Source organism: Scardinius erythrophthalmus (genome assembly GCF_964197995.2).
Source record: "Scardinius erythrophthalmus genome assembly, chromosome: 7".
Lineage (NCBI taxonomy): Eukaryota > Metazoa > Chordata > Actinopteri > Cypriniformes > Leuciscidae > Scardinius > Scardinius erythrophthalmus.
The window spans coordinates 29,449,641-29,467,121 of NC_138227.1; the positions used below are offsets into that span (position 1 = coordinate 29,449,641).

Here is a 17,481-nt window from a genome sequence, read left to right on the forward strand (position 1 = left end):
GAATGACTCGTTCCCCCTGAGGGCCTGTTTTGGCATTCAGCTGCCACATCAGGGGGCGCTTAGTCTGTCAGGACCCCCTCCTCCTCAGCCCGAGACCCTCCATTCGGGCTCCGCTGGCTCTTATTAAAACCTGTGGCTTAGAGAGCGACAGGCTGCTACACCGCCATTACCGGTATATTGCCCCCGGCTTCAAAAAGCACACACTGTTCCCCGGACCTGGGGGGAGACAAGCCACCTCGGGGCAAATGTACATCCACTGAGGAGACGAGACCAGAGAGAGAGAGTCACGCTGAAATAGAGAAAGAAAAGACACAAAGACGACTGGTGTGTCTTGATGCACATCTACAGTGAGTCACTCAACTTTTATAAGTTCAATTTTGGGTTACATGCTACAACTACGATTGAACAGAAACAGAGCTGTATCAAGAAAACTATTGAGTATGTGAAGTGTATAAGCTGGACCAGTCGCCACTTTTTTTTTTTTTTTTTGCCATGAGAAGGAATCATGGACTTTGTTTGGATATTAATAATAATAATAATTGTTTATTTATTTGTTTGTTTGTTTGACATTGGCACAATTATACAACACAAGAATGTAATTTGGAACAACAATATAATGTTTGTTAGTTAGTTAGTTAGTTAGTTAGTTAGTTAGTTACTACTATTAATAGTAATTATTATTATCATTATTATTATTATTATTACATTTTTGGAACAACATGCATGTCTGTAAATGGCAGTAATTTTCTTTCTTTCTTTATTGGAACAAAAATACATTTGGGTAGGTAAATGATAAAATCATAATTCATATTAAATTTGGAAACACTTTTAAATACTTTATACTACTAATATTATTTATTTATTTATTTATTTAATGGCACAATAATACAATATTTATTTATTTATTTATTTGTACTGCTAATAATAATAATAATAAGTATTATTATTATTATTATTACATTTTTGGAGCAACATGCATGTGGGTAAATTAAAATTACAGTAATTTTCTTTCTTTATTTCTTTCTTTCTTTCTTTAGTTATTTATTGGAACAAAAATACTTTTGGGTAGGTAAATGACAGAATTAAAATTAAATTTAAATTTAGAAACCCTTTTTAAATACTAGTGTATACTACTAATATTATTGATTTACTGGTACAATAATACATTCATAAAATGTAAATTTAATTAAATAAATTTATAAAATATTTATTTATTTATTTATTTATTTATTTGTACTGCTACTACTACTACTAATAATAATAATAAGTCTTATTATTATTATTACATTTTTGGAACAACATGCATGTGGGTAAATTACAGTAATTTTCTTTCTTTCTTTCTTTCTTTAGTTATTTATTGGAACAAAAATACTTTTGGGTAGGTAAATGACAATTAAATTTAAATTTAGAAACCCTTTTAAAATTCTGTATACTACTAATATTATTTATTTATTTATGGAATAATGCAATTTTGCAATTAATGCAGTTTTGAACAACAATATAATATTCATTATTATTTATTTATTTATTAAATAAAAATAAAAATTATTATAATATTTCTGGAACAACATGCATGTGGGTAAATGATAAAAAAAATAGCTGTTGGGCGTTACCAAGATGGCCGCTGATTGGACTGACTAGTTTTTTAAAAATGTCTTTTGGTTTGTTCTCATGTCTTTTAAAATCTCTCATTCGCACCAGCATCGCTCTATCTCTTTGACCATGACCACAAATTGCTCCTCTAACAGTGATGAAAGACGAAAATACATAGATGTTGGCCGAAAAAATGAGGAAGTCCTTGAGCGCTTCATTCATCCACCTCTCCACTCATTCTCCATCCCTCTATTGTGACATTCCCAGCCTTGGCGCAACCAATGGTTCTTTATTTCCATCTATGCTCATTCTGAAGAGAAAAAAAAAAGGCATTTTTATTGTGGCTTTAGCAGCACAAACGAAAGGATGGGGGTTAAAAACATCACCGAGAGGCTGAAACACAAGCTCTCCTCAGCATCTGTTGCCCATGGCAACAAGCATCCGAGAGGTGATTGCACAGTAAAGTGGTCATAATGGCCCACAGCACTCGCTCATGACAGCTTAAAGTCTTAATGATGCCTTTACGCCACACACACCCTTGGGAAGGCGCACAACACCTGTTAAATGAAACCTCCTATGTGAGCCGATTGTCAGATGTGGAGGAGTGTGTTGTAAAACACAGGAGTTTGGTGAGCTAAAGATGGTGTATTATAGTGAGGGGTGATCTGTTAAATGAGGGTGTGTGTCTGTCGGCACGCACTGAAGGGTGTTTCTTATGCATCTACAATCAAAATGTCTTCTAAAGCTTTGTGTATTTCCAGGTTTCAATGAAAAACAAAATATTGAGTTGACCCCACTATGATACTAGTCTTTCAAATAAGAATAGATTGAAAACATTTGGAAAATGTGGTGGTAAAATCCTGGAAAAATTTGCATTTTCTGTTGAAACGAGATGCCATGGGAATGAATGACATACACACCATTTGTTTGTGTTGTGTCTTCATTTTGATTTGTCATGCGTTTAATTCATTATTTCTCCTCAGCATCTGTTGACCAGTGTTTGGGAAAATTACTTTTAAAAGTAATGCGTTACAATATTGCGCTACTCCCTAAAAACATGACTAATTTGGTTACATAGCTACTTTTTATGGAAAGTAATGCGTTGTTACTTTTTTGCATTACTTTTCTAATCTGTACTGGGCTTGCTTGTTTGTGTTGTAATAACAAAAAAACAAAAAAAGTTATATTTTTAGCAAATGTAAAATCCCTTTCACACCAAAAGTTAATGAATAAGCCTCAGGCTGAAGGAAATGCAAATGCATGCCTGTCCAGTAGAGGGCGCAGCTCAAACAAACCTTTCAGCTGAATAAAATTAAATTAAATTAAACGCAAATGTGATGTTTAACTAAAAGAATTTTTGCTTATTAGTATGGTTGAATTGGGTAATCAAAGGTCAGCAGCAAAGACATTGGTTAATAAAGTGAGTTTAAATGCATAAAGTATATTTGTGTTATTTAACACAAATACTGAATCTGTTTTTGTCCAAGTGAGATGAGTAAATGCATGTTCATATAAAATGAGGACAGGAGAGCTGTCAGTCGATACACATTTTAAAAAAGTAACTCGGGTATTATATTGTAAATTTAAAAGTAATGCGTTACTTTTCTAGTTACTTGAAAAAAGTAATCGGATTACATAACTCGCATTATATACATATTCCATGTGCTGTTGTGTAGCTTATGAATAAAACTTTCATACACTCATAAGTGAAATTCTTCTTTTCAGTCAAAACCACTATTATTAAATTATTCTGTCTGTGTCAGTCTGAATCAATATTTAAAAAAAACCCATATCCAATAATCACAAATGAGTTGCAAAGTTATGGAAATTCATTGCTCAAATAGTGTGGAAACTCGATATGGAGAATGAAGTCTCACACGCATGGTTTGTCTTCCCGCAGTCGTCCTGGTCTGCTGAATGCCAGTGATTCGGGGTACCCGTGGCTCGCCGACTCCTGGCCGACCACCAGTCTGCCGGTTAACAACGGTTCTGGAGGACCCAATGACCTCAACAACTTCGGCCGTGGAGGTAAATCTACTCTCAGACCCATCGCTGCATTGGCTTGAAATTTAGGACGTATTAAATTGATTAGAAATGTGGTTAGTCGAAAGTTTAAAACGTTAAAAGCAAGCCCTCTCCATCAACTGAAAGAAAATGTCATATTTCCGGACAATGATTCATTCAGGGTGTCCCGGTGTTGTCCTGATGTACACCTGTATGCATATTGCATGGGCCGTGTTTGGACACACATTTATTCATCGTGTGCTGGAGACAGACCTATATGGCCACCCGCATCTGCTGTCACGCTGAAACTAATGTCTGTCGTTCTGACCCGCTGTCACACAGAGGAAGAGGAGAGGGGTGGGGGGGGGTGAGGAAAAGATGGTGGTCGTGCAGTGAGTCGTGAAGGACAGCCACAGCTCGAGTGGTGCAGATGCAGCTGCTGTATATCATTTTCCCTTCAGTACACACACATGTAGAGTTACGCCATTATTTCATCCAGAAGTGGCAAAGAAAAAATGCTAAAAGATAGTAGTAGCAGTAGTGAGTCAAAGGGAGAGAACTGAAAATGAATTAAAGGCCGGTTCACACCAAATAGTAAACAAAAAAGCATAGCATATTCACAACTTATGAGTTTATTGTATATGTTTGTTTAGAATATATAATGATATATTAGTTATTATTAGTGTTATTAGTAGTAATATTATATAAATATTTTATTTTATAAAATGTATAATATATATATATATATATATATATATATATATAATTTACTCATCTGGCAATATCATTGTTTAATATTATTATCATATGAATTACATTATACAAATTATATAGCTTAAAACATTCAATTTCATTTGTACTATAGTTCAATTTCACTATAGTACTTACTAGTACTAGTACTATAGTTCAATTTTATAGTTCAAGTTCAAGAAGTTCAATTTCATTTGTACTATACTAATAATAATTGTACACTGACTCGGATAACAACATTTCATAATTTCATAATTATTTGAGTATTCAGTATAAAAATAATATTATTTGAGTATATTAATAATTGGCAATGATTCTTCTTATTATACATTTATTGTAATCATATCAATTTATTAATAATATTAATAATAATTGTATTATTTTTATTTGTATAATTAATTGTACTACTATTATTATTATTTACACTGACTCAAATACCAAAATGTAATAATTCCATAATTATTTGAGTAATATGTATATGTGTGAATGTGTGTGACACTTTTTGGGGTATTATAAAAAAGCGTAAAAAATGTAATAATTTTCTGAAATAAATGATAGAAATCAAATAAACATGATATTTTCGTGGGAATGAGTTTGTAGAAACGCATTGACATATTTTGATTTCTTCCAAAAGAGACATCACTTCTGCACTTCTCTAAGACATTAGCCTCACAGTCTTGTTGATCTCTCCTTCCCTCCATCTCGCCGTGCCTCTCAGACGGGATACCCAGTTCCCAGGCTGATAAGACGGGCACCATGCTTTCAGACGGAGCCATTTACAGCAGCATTGACTTCACCACCAAAGGTGGATTCGGCAGCCCAAGCCCCGCCTCCCAGGCCACGCCATACGCCACAACCCAGATCCTCCATTCCAACAGCATTCATGAGCTGGCCGTCGATCTGCCCGAAGCCCAGTGGAAGACCTCCCTACAGGCCAAGCAAGAAATGGCCAGCCTGGGCTACTCACTGCCAGACAAGAACTCCTGCAACAACAGTGAGTCGGGCTGAAGGGCCAGGGGAGTGTGTGTGTGTGTGTGTGTCTGTGTGATACTTCATGTGAGCTTGTTTTTTACGTCCAAAATCTTTTGAAACAAAGCCAATTGCTCTATTTCTGGATATTGCCTGAGGTTTGTATCAGTGTTAATTTGACCAACATTGCATTATTGTTGCATTTTTTTGACATTCAGGAACAATAAGAATGCGTATCATTGGCCCATAACAAAATCCATGACCCTTGAATGTGTTTCCGAACCAACCGGACGGCATTTATTATTTAAATTGTCTTTGGGCTAAAAGAATGTAACATCATTATCCAAGATTTATTCTATTTTGAAAAGCTTTTAGACAAATGCACTCTGCATTTTTTTTTTTTTTAAATAAAAAAAAGTACTACTATCCATATTAATGAACTCATTCTCCGCAGTTGAACCGAATGATAAATTGTAGCCTCTCCTTAACGCAATTAAAAACCATTTGCGTTTTCATTTGGCCTTGGAAAAAATAACGTCAGACTAAAAAATGACTGTAAATCACACGTATAAATGATTCCATGAACTGGTTAACTTGCCAACAAATAGAATTAATTCCAGGAAAATTAGCACTAATGTATGTTGTTAACATCGGAATGAGACAGTTTCCCAAGAAACTAGACAAATTGAGAGATTTTAAAGCAATTAGGCTCTGTTCCAAAATCAAGTGAGCTGCCATGCTGCCTGCTTCCTGTGTAGGCAGCATCTTAACTGATGCTAAAGATGCCTCACTTTATTATAAACTTTTATATTAGATGTGATTAATTGCTATTAATCGATATAACAGCACTATATATTATATTATATATTGTATTGTTATATAATTACAAGTAATTTAAAATTATGAGGTAAAATTGTATGTATATATCATACAATTATTTTAAATATTTTTTGTATATTTTAATTATCTTAAATATTTAAAATCAGGACTTTCTCACTTTATCCTTCGTCTTGTGTTTATTTTTTTCACTGAGCTCATTGTAGTAAATTCTCAGATTGCTTTATCATGCAAGGATGGATGCAATATTTCCTGAATGTTGCCAAAAGGAGAATATTATTGACGGCTTCAAATGATCCCTACATGGGCAGCTCACTCGGTTTGGGAACAGAAAAGTGTCCAAATCAAGCACTAAGTCTAAGCATTGTTAAATTAGAAAGAACAGGCATTTGAAACAGGAGTTGTGTGTGAAATCAGTGCTTTGCTCGTTGCTCTAACTGCACGCCCTTGCATGCGCTTGTGCCATCTTGCCCTCCACCTGATGCCACTTTTTTGCCCTTCGCCTCCACTAGCACTCCTTTTCATTCCTGACTACCGATTGGCTGACGGATTGTCTAATAGAATGCCACACAACCAATCGCAGGATTTCAGCACCACCAGCTCCCACAACAGCTCAGATCGGAGCAACAGTCTGTCAGGTTGGTATTTCACCGGTCCCGGGTCAGCAGCCCCCCCGCATCTTTCCTTCAGTCTTCCCCTCTCCCCTTTCACCTCCACTAACCGTGGTGCACACGCCATGACCCCTGCTGTATACTCTGAATAATATGGTTTGTGTTATAATTGTGTTCCTCATAGCTGTCATCTCTCTGGATCAACATCCATTGAGTGGATGTACTGTAAAAGTCCTGTTTATAAAAAATAAATAAAAAAAAGACGATTAATATTAACCGGCAGGTTTGTATTAGCAAAATATGGTGGATACTGTTGCGATATTAGGTGCATCAGAGCATAGACCTTTCCATAATAACAGTTTGAGTCCATAAATTCATTCTTAAAAAGTCAATCAAGAACATCTACGCCGTGTCTACATCTGATGACAAAGGCAGATAGAACCCATTATAATCAGTGATGCTGTCTGATTTCACAGATAGTTTGTTTATGAATGTAAAAAATGTCGTCAGAATGTGAAGTACTTGCTTTGGCCATTGTTTTAAATGATTTTGTTCTTTTGTTGTGCTTGTTGTTGTCATCTGTTGTCTTAGTACAAGTGGGATGTGGCGGTTGGTTAGTGTTGGGGTTTGTCCTGCCACTCCTCCACTGTGATTGGACGGCTGGGTAAAAAGTGACAGTGATGAGCGCTAGGTTTTACTCAAAGTAAAAAAAAAAAATGTCCAGCTCTCGGCGACCAGAAAAAACGTCAAGCTTGTGTAAATAGACGCTTAGCGCCTTGTCACACTGCTGCCGAATTCAAATACACGGCGCTCCCATTGGAAACCAATTGAAAAAATGCAAAGAAATGCTTTGGTGGACACACTGCCTTAAAATTAGCATAGCATAAACATCTGGTCTTCTCTTTTCACACTTTGGTTCCTCATAGCCCTTTTCACATGTGAAGGGGAAACTGTGGATGACACTCAATCCTTATATTCTGCCTGTGTTTGACATGTTGTACAATTCCAGCAAAGAATCTTTTGACATTGTCATTAACCTTGTGTTAGCAATGTCAATGCATTTAGGTCAGTTTTGCCATTGGTAAAAGAAGACACTCGGAAATGCACATCCACGACACTCTTGAGAGGGTTGATTTGAGCAAATTCCTCCCGTTAATGGTCACAAGCTACAATAAAATTCATGTACTGAAAATTACAAGGTCATTTATAGGACACAGAGACGGCCCCCATCCTCTCGTCTCGTTGTCCATGTGGCTCTCTTTCTCCTCTCTAATCAAGTTTCATGCCAGTGCTTTAACTGTGCAGTAACCCTACACACCCTCAGACATTAGATGGGAAGCTCTCCAAGCATCTGGCTCAAGTGTTTCACGGACTACAATTAGGACCACAAGGGTAGATTTAGGTCAAACATCTCAAGCTCTTCAGGCAAGGATTGAAGATAGAGATCGAGTCAATCTGATCTCGTTTAACCTTTTCGTAGCATTTTAAAGGGGGGGTGAAATGCTATTTCATGCATACTGAGTTTTTTACACTGTTAAAGAGTTGGATTCCCATGCTAAACATGGACAAAGTTTCAAAAATTTAATTGTACGTTTGAAGGAGTATTTCTGTGCCAAAAATTGTCCTTCCGGTTTGTCACAAGTTTCGGAAAGTTTTTTTCGAGTATGGGCCTGTGTGACGTCAGATGGGGCGGAATTTCCTTATACGGGTCCTAAGGGCACTTCTCCATGAATAGCGCGGGCGCGCGCGCACTCGTAGACCAGAGAGAGAAGAGAACGAAAGCAGTACCTCATCAAAGCGCCCTGCTCGGCGTTTGGAAGTCAATGTCACCAAAGAAGTGTGTTTTTGGTTGCCAGGGCAAGACAACCCTGCACAGATTCCCAAAGAACCCAGCGTTAAGGGGCCAGTGGATGGAGTTTGTTTTTTCAGAGCATCAAGGGAGTTTGTTCCCTGCATTTCGACGATGATTGTTTTATAAACAAAGCCCAGATCGACGGATTTGCAAATCGTCTAATGCTTAAGGATGGATCAGTCACAATGATAAAGGTTCGCGGTCGCAGGCGGTGAGTAAAACTGCTTCAAATGTCCCCCCCCCCCTTTAAGGTTTTATATCTAACAACCTGATTAACATGAAAACTGATGTCGTATTTCATTATTCATCATTCACCCCTAATTTCCACCAACTGCGGAACGGCTGCGGATCCGCTCCGGAACGGCGGCGGAGTCAATAGGGTTCCATTAAAGTCAATGGGTCTCATTCATGAAACATTCGTAAATATACGAGTAAATATGTGAGTGATTTGCGCGTAAAGAGTGTAAAGAGACCTTCCCGAAAACTCTTCTCCTGATTCACAAATACTTCGTAAACGTCAGATGTGATAGTGAAATGTGTGTGTGTGTTAATGAATTCCAATCAGTCGTAAATGGGACGCGCGTGCACGCTCATTCTCAATTACCATAAATCCCGCCCATTAAATCCGACTGACAACTATATATGGGCATCATATTATGACACCAAACGAAGGATTTCAACATATCTTCTCAAAAGCGAATGAAAAAGAGAAATTTCTCAGATGCTGAAATTGAAGTTTTATTATCAGAAGTTCATTCAAAACGCCACATTTTATTTTCAAGCGCACATAGTGGCGTATCAGGTCCTGAAAAAAAGGAAGCTTGGCAGCATATTACAGATGCAGTTAATGGAGTTTCATCTGTTAATCGAACAGTCCCAGAAGTGAAAAGAAAATGGTTCGACATGTAACCCAGTCAAATAAACCCGATTAAGGTGAATTAAAATGCAGCCTTATTAATGAGCAAAACGTTCGGATGTTTAACGCACTATTTACGCGTGGCTGGGAGCAGGTGTAGATTTCTTTCGTACCAACTAACATTTGGAAAATACGAACCATCCGAAAATTTACACCAGAACCACTTTACACACGATTTTCACAAAAATTCGTTCTGCTTGTGTTTCATGAATGAGACCCCTTGTGTGTATTTTCCGATCCGCAGCCCTCCGGAGCAGATTCGCAGAACTTCTATTTTTGCCGGATGCCGGAGAGCTCTGCAGCAATTCAGCAATTATATCGCGCGATCATACGTGAATTCGCGAGATCTCGTGGGTCCTTGTGACTTCAGCTGTCAGTCATTGCCGCAGCCATTCCGCAACAAATCCGGACCTGGCAGGTATTGAAGGACGACGTAGCACAGGGCCGACACGCAGCCGTTCCGCAGTTGGTGGAAATCCGGGGTCAGATCATTTATACAGATCATGCTTTTGGAAATATACATTATCATTCACAAGTCAGCAAAAACAGTATATATTGTGAAATAATTTAATTTGAATTTTCAGAAGCCATAACTCCAGTGTCACATGATCCTTCCGAAATCATTCTGATTTGCTGATTTACTGCTCAAGAAACATGTATTCTTATTATCAGTGTTGAAAGCATTTGTGCTGCTTAATATTACAACAAAAAAAAATGTTTTTGCAACAATATAAATACTGTCACTTTTAATCAATGTAATGCTGGTAACAAAAACATGTATGTAGAATAAATGTATCAAATAACATTAAAAAAGTATTAATAAAAGTAAAAAAATGTTTTAAATACCTCCGGTGCTCTTCAGCTCAACCTAAGCAGCTGTTATTGATTACTGGTTTTAACAAGGAAGTGAACTGTTTGTCAAACACTTCAAGCCCTGACGAAAGCCTTGTTGGCTGAAACGCGTAGGCATTTTATGAGACTAGCCAAGGATTAATAAAGGCTTTTTAATCTTCATCCTCCTGAGTGCCTCAGACCTTTATCTTTAATTATACTGTATATTTCATAGTTTTTTACTGAATACATTTTTTGGTTATGTTAAGACAGTTTCACATAGGAGGAAAAGGGAAGAAAAAAAAAAAAAGCTGAGCAAATAAGCATTTCCAAGGATTACTCTTGATTGTTTCCAAGCGAACACATGTACTTAATTTGTTTGCTGCGGTTCATTTTGGCATGCTATCCCAAAATAATTCTGAAATATTTGAACTTTCGATATTGATCCCGGTGAATTGGCATATTTTCCACACAGAACCTATTCATCTTTTCAGAGCTTGAGTTTCATTTTATATCAGGAATCACTTCACTTTTAGCATCTGATCTCCTACTATAGATGTCAAGGCAGGTTTTTAATTAATTTAAAGCTGTTGAAGAAGAGCGAAAACAGTAAAACACATTTCACCCATATTCACTGCTGTTTTGTGGGTGTTTTGAGAGCCAAAATTCACAGCCTTTCTTTGTGAAAAACGTTCTTGTCGTAATCAAAAACACATGCATTTCCCTGTAATAGAAAAGCCATAAAGTATTTGTACTGCCCCATTAAATGCAAATTATTTTCGAATACTGTTATTACTCCCTTTTCCCACCATAGCATACAATTAGATCATAATTCGTTATACAAGATAGGACAGATCTGAGTTGAGCAAGCTCCCATTGATGTGTTAAAAGTGTGGAACCTTAAGTTTCGAAATAACTTAACCAAGTTCCGTCGCCTCTGATCCGGCCTGATTCGGCCTAGTCCAGAAAGCCACCTCATGTTTGTCAGTCAAGTCACTGTTCCCCCCACAGGACCCTTCTTTTCTGTTTTCCTCACATTTCTTACATTGGTAATTTCAGGAGCTGCCCCTACTCCTCAACAGAGACTCGTTTACATTATTGATGCCCTCAACTCAACAAACAGAGGGAGAAAGAAAGGAGGAGAGAGAGAGAGGAACTGAGGGAGTGATTGAGTAATCACGCCATCTCTCCATTTATTGTCCGATGCCACGCGTCACCCAGAGGAACGATTAGGAAACCCAATTACTTCCCCCCACTCCAGCCACTTCTGCCTCTTCTGCCTCTAGCCTGTTGTTATTTTTTTTATTACTAGCATGCTTTATTCATCTTCGTTTGACACTTCCATCCCTCCACAAGACTCCTAATGCCTCCCGCTTCCCCTCGCCCGCCGGAACAATAGCGCACCGTCAGCGAGAAGTTCCGGCGAAGAGAACACTCTCTAATAGGCCGGCTGCCGAGAGTATCATAAACGTCAGCCTCCGTATGACAAATCTGCCATAAACTGTGCATAGCTACAGTACTCATCTTATAGCATTCTCGATCTTTCTCACTCATTTTTGCTTTTCTTAAAGGAACAGTGCACCCTGAAATTTTGAAAACACTAATTCCAAACTTTCTTCAGTTCAACACACACAATTTTTTTAAAGCATGTTCTTCTTACTGCACAATAAATGTGAACCAAACATTTCAAGCTTAAGAAAGGACTAATATACGTCATACAGTTGAAGTGTTCTAAACTTTGAGGAACACACATTTATTCAGTAACAATCTCTCATTGTAGTATTACTTACATATAGTTTACATTAATATTTCCGTTTAAGTTTTTCATCAATTCATTTCATTCATTTAAATCCTAATCTTTTTGACACCATTTTGTGAACTGGATCAACTAATAATCAAACGGTTTAGCCATTTGCCAGTTCACAAAATCCGATCTGAACTGGGTTTTGTGAACTGACTAGACCAACTGTATGAAAATATTTAAAAGAATGATTCTCATTGCACCACTAGTTATTTAATGTCAGTAAAGTACTCAAAATTGGGACAGACTAATCCTAAAGTACTATAAAATCGTGAAGAACGATCCATAGGGACCGGTTTTTAATTCAACTTATTGACCAGCACAATTCTTCAAATTTATTTATGTTCTACAGAAGAAGGAAAGTCATATGGTTTTGGAACAACATGATCATTTTCATTTTTGGGTGGAATATTCCTTTAGGATCCAGGTCTTTTCATAGCCATTGAATGTGATTCAACATGGCTTTTATAAAGAGTTTTTTAGACTTAATGCACAGCCCTGTCAAAGTCCTGGCATCATATTAAATAACGTGATGTTTGAAGCCACAGGGTTGCTTGAATCGGAACATTTCGAGGCGGCAGGGACGATTAGAGGCCATTGGCAGACCGAGGTAGATGATGACAGATAGGATCCCATACAGTACAAGTGCTTCCAGTGAAGGTCCCCCCTCCCATTTGCATTTGGCCGTGTGTCTGACTCCATCAGCCTCAGCTATTTTATGCCTGGCTTGAAACACGGGAGGATCTGGCAACACGTGCCAAAGCACTGGTCACGTCGAGTTTGCCAGCGGCGGCATTAATAATTTACAGTAATGAATCCTGCCGCCTCTGCATGTACTCTGTGGAGGACACGCATATACATCACTTCCTCGTCCCAAATGTCTTCATCTGGCATTGATGGCCGTTACATTTAGATGGTTTTGTTAATTAGATTGTGACAGAAGGGTGATTAATTACTATCCTATGTACTGGTTCTTGGGCAAGTTTGTCATTTGCCAAATCTTTTGTCCTGGGAGATTGTGTGTGCGCGTCATATTCAAGTTCAACAGCCTTTATTCTTTCCATCTTTCACATATTTCTGTTTCTTTCTCAGTAGTTTCTTTTCTTAGCATACATAAAATGAAGGGCATACTCATAGAATGGAACTAGAGTTGCAAACAAAGATATTCCAGAAAGTTACATGAATGGCAGCTGTGGTAAAAAGGAGGTCAAAGGGTTTTTTCAGTAATTTCTTTTTTTGAGTCTTTGAGACATTGACATGCTGTGAACTGTTTCTTTTACCACGCAGCCTTGAGATAGCTTTTTATGGCTGTGTTGGCTCAGAATATGTTGAAAGAAGTTGTGCAAAGAGGAGTTGTACATGCTAAAATACAAGCAATTGCATTTGACATTGGCTTTGCAACAGCCTTCACTTAGTATAGAGAATTTCAAGCACACATTATTTGGGGAATAAATCAGTGTTTTTTTTAGGGTGAAAACACGGGAATTGCCAAATCACGTGACACCATTCTGTGTACAAGCTTTAACTAGTATCTCCAACTTTTTGCTGTTGTAGGCGGGAAAGGTGGAAAGAAGAAAAAGACCAAAGCAAACGCCAAGCCCTCCAAGATGAATGGCTCCAACTGGGCAAACGTTCCACTGCCTCCCCCTCCTATCCACCCTCTTCCAGGCACGGAGATGGACCACTACGCCTCAGAGCACCATGATGGAGGAGGGTAGGGTCCTGAGTCACTCATTTGGCTCTACTTAGTAGTAATAGGGACAATCCACACTGCAAATTCAATGGTCACATCTATAATATCTAGAGATGATGATCCATGTAATTAAGCATTAAATTTGCCCCATCAAGTTTAAAATAAAAACGGCCATGATGTGCATAGGAAACTGTTCAAAGTCTCATTCTTGCTAGCTAATACCATCTATTAATCCACTAATGGTATTTATTTATTCCTCAGAGAGTTAATCAAGCTGCTAGCACTAAATTATTTATTTGTTGTCCATTATAAATAAGTGGAATGATTTTGCTATTGCGTGATAATCTTAAAACCTTGTTTGACAAACTGTTCACGCTCAGCAACTTTTAATATACTTTCGGCACTGACGACACTCCACTCTGGTCTGACATCAGCGTCAGCCCATCTGTACAGTTAAAAGAAAACACGAAGGTGGGGATACAAATTAAATATCCTTCTTGAGAGGTGTGCTTGCCTTTCAACCCTGTTAATTTCCATCTCGGAGAGTCATCCAGCTTAATAGGCTCTCTGGCAAATGAGTAGTCTTCTACGCTGTAAATCTCGGCACTGTCTTTTAATGGCTTCAGATTAAAACTGTTATGTCCTACGGGATGTGCACTGACAAATTCCTCTAATGAATGTTGGCTTTATGACATGTATTATTTCAGCATGTCTAAGCACAGTTCTGGGAAATAAAAGCAAAGTTGTTCTGCTAGATCAGCCTGTATTAAAGATCAAGTAAAGCTGTGAAAATCCCTTTAGATTCTTTGCATTTAACCTAATATTTACACCATTACCACAATGCTGTTAAACCCGAGTCTCACGATATCCATAACTGTTGACTAGACTGACATTTAAATAAAAAAGTCATGCCTAACACACAACTGGGAGTGGGGTGCCACAGGGACTCGTCTGCGGTCCATTTTCATTTTGTTTCTGTCTTTTGTTCCAGATATGATAGTGATGGTTGGGGCCCGCCATTGCCAGTGCAGACATACCTCCATCAGGGTTTAGAGGATGAGCTGGAGGAAGAGGAAGAGCGGGTGCCCACTCCTCCCATAAGGGGCGTGGCCTCCTCCCCTGCAGCAGTTTCCTTTGGCAAACAGTCCACAGCCACACTGAGCCCATCCCCACGTGAAGAAATACAGCCCATGCTCCAAGCCCACCTAGATGAGTTAACCCGTGCTTACCAGTTGGACATGGCTAAACAGGCTTGGTAAGGTCTGAGTTAAAAGTGAATTGTTTTACCGCTAGGGCAGAGATGCCGAAATCAGGATACGGTGGCATTTATTATTATTATTATTATTATGACTTTTTTTTTTTTATCATTTTTGTTTTGAAATGTATAATATTAAAGAATTTGATTAAAAAAAAAAAAATTATATAATTTTTTGGGATATGTCTGCACTAGAGGCATCAAATGCAAATGTAAAACAAATAGCTGTTTAACTTTGAAGATCTGATTTTTTTTTTCTAGCACCGCACCCCATTTTATTACACTGCATTTGTAAGTAGTTTTCAATAAATGCAAGATATTAAATGAAAAAAAAAAATGTGAATGCAGCTGAATTAAGTCTGATTGAAATATGAATATGAGAACAATTCATATTTGTCCACCCCAGACTGTGTAAAGCATTCTTATAAAGCCCCCATGCTAAACCCATGCTTCAACCTGTCTGTCCAAGAGAAATCGACTTCCGCTTATTACAGTCGGCACTGTAAGGGAACGGCCTCCACTTGTCAGGAGGAAGATGTCATGCTACCGCCATAATGAGTTTGTTGCTCATAGTGCGTTTTTGACGACTGAGAAGAGCCCATAATTATATCCGATTCCTGGCACAGACCGCATCAAAGCAGAAGCACTGCACAAACACACACGATCCACATATATATAGACACACAGTGGGGCTGTCATCGAACCTAGCTGTCTAGTGGGTGACAGCCACAGCAAAGACATGCCTGTGGTGGTTGCCATTGTATACTCTTCAAGCTGCAATTAGTAGGTCATTGTGTTAGCATGCAAACCATGGCACTGCTGAATTAGCCGAATTGTCCCAATTCATCGGAGAGATGACAAGGAATGTTCTAGGAAAACCACTTTTCGCCTGACAGACAGCACACCCCACGCATTTCTCTTTTGTCTGGGCTTGTCGCTCATTGACACCTTTTGTCTCCTGCTGACAACCCTTGAAGCTATTGCTTGGTTATGCAAAAGATATGTTCACATTTGACTTCTTTGGAATTCTCCGCAGGCACATGCAGGGTGGGCCTTACCCGCCACAGGCCCCCGCGCCGCCCGTGGGCTACATCTCCAGCACCCTAGTGTCCGATATCGAGACAGACCTCCCTGACGAAGACGACGATGAGGAGGAGGATGAAGGATACGAGATGTCGCCGTCAATTAGGGGCATCGAACACACACCAGGCTCCAGCATGGACAACTTGGACAGCTCTATTACGGGTAAGCGTAAATTTTAGTGCACTTTTGTGATTAACTTCTGTAATCAATTCTATGAACTTTTCCTGTGAAAGAACATGAAAACAAGCATAAAGCCCTTATCTAAACCTTTAAACAGTTTTCAGTTTGGTGCACAGTTAGATGTCCAGTGCAGATTGCATGTACTCTAAGCACTGCAGGGGTGGCCATTTCATTTGCTCATTATCCCATCCGTTGTCCTCATAATCTGGGATTTCTATCTCTCTTAAATCATTTCAGGACTCAGTTTGAACCCAGCATGGAAGGTAGAGGAAAAAAAATGGTTATTTTTTTTACTTATTAAAAAAGTTAATTAAAATGCAGTCCATTTGGTCAGAGACACCAAACGATATGATCTACTCACATATCAAATTACAATTCAACAGAATGTGCGTGTAAAGATAAGACAATAAAACAGAGGTACTGATCTCTAATCTAAAAGCAGCATAAGTCAGTCCAGCGGGCACTTTGAGATTGTACTACTGATGTTTTACATGGGAAGCGGTTGTGGTTTGTTCACATGTGTACAACATGTGATGGCTTTGTTTGTACTAGCATGGTAAAATACTATGTTTTGCTCTGCTTGTCTGTAAATAGCTGTATTTGTTTGTCATTGTCATGCTGTATTTATTTTCACCTCACCTGAAAATGGCCGCGTTTGTTCAGGCATTTGGGAATAAACTCTAATCACCATAATGAGGAGTGATAGACTAAAATTATTATTATTATTATTATTATTATTTAAAAGACTAAAAAAGCGGGGAGTAAAGAAACTTAGGAAATTGAAACAAATGATTTTACTCAATCACAACCCTCATTGCTTCCGGTTTCCCATGAAGATTTTGAATAAATCTCACGTTCAGGGCTCCATTTCCCCATTGGAGACAGGAGGCACCATTTCCATTTTACAACTTATTGAAAGAGTTTTATGGGCCGTCTGTCATAAGGGACACGTGAAGGGTATGACATTGCGTGGTTAGAAACTAAAAGCCCTCTGTTCTCTAATTTACCACAGGACTGAGGCAAAATGGGACAGTGTTGCTCCTCTAATCAGGCCGAGACGTATGCGTTATTATTTTATGGATGGATGGGTGGTTTAGGCAGCTTAG

General features: G+C 38.3%; 1 protein-coding gene across 3 annotated transcripts in view; it reads left to right on the forward strand.

Moving 5' to 3' along the window:
- The window catches only part of robo2 (roundabout, axon guidance receptor, homolog 2), a 205,948-nt gene that overhangs the window by 178,310 nt on the left and 10,157 nt on the right, over nucleotides 1-17,481 (forward strand). For all 3 annotated transcript variants that reach the window (XM_081370090.1, XM_081370091.1, XM_081370092.1), the window contains 5 exons: nucleotides 3,494-3,621; nucleotides 5,066-5,341; nucleotides 13,719-13,878; nucleotides 14,849-15,112; nucleotides 16,149-16,357. In XM_081370090.1, the coding sequence (XP_081226216.1) occupies nucleotides 3,494-3,621; nucleotides 5,066-5,341; nucleotides 13,719-13,878; nucleotides 14,849-15,112; nucleotides 16,149-16,357 (1,037 nt within the window). The remainder of the gene's footprint in view (nucleotides 1-3,493; nucleotides 3,622-5,065; nucleotides 5,342-13,718; nucleotides 13,879-14,848; nucleotides 15,113-16,148; nucleotides 16,358-17,481) is intronic.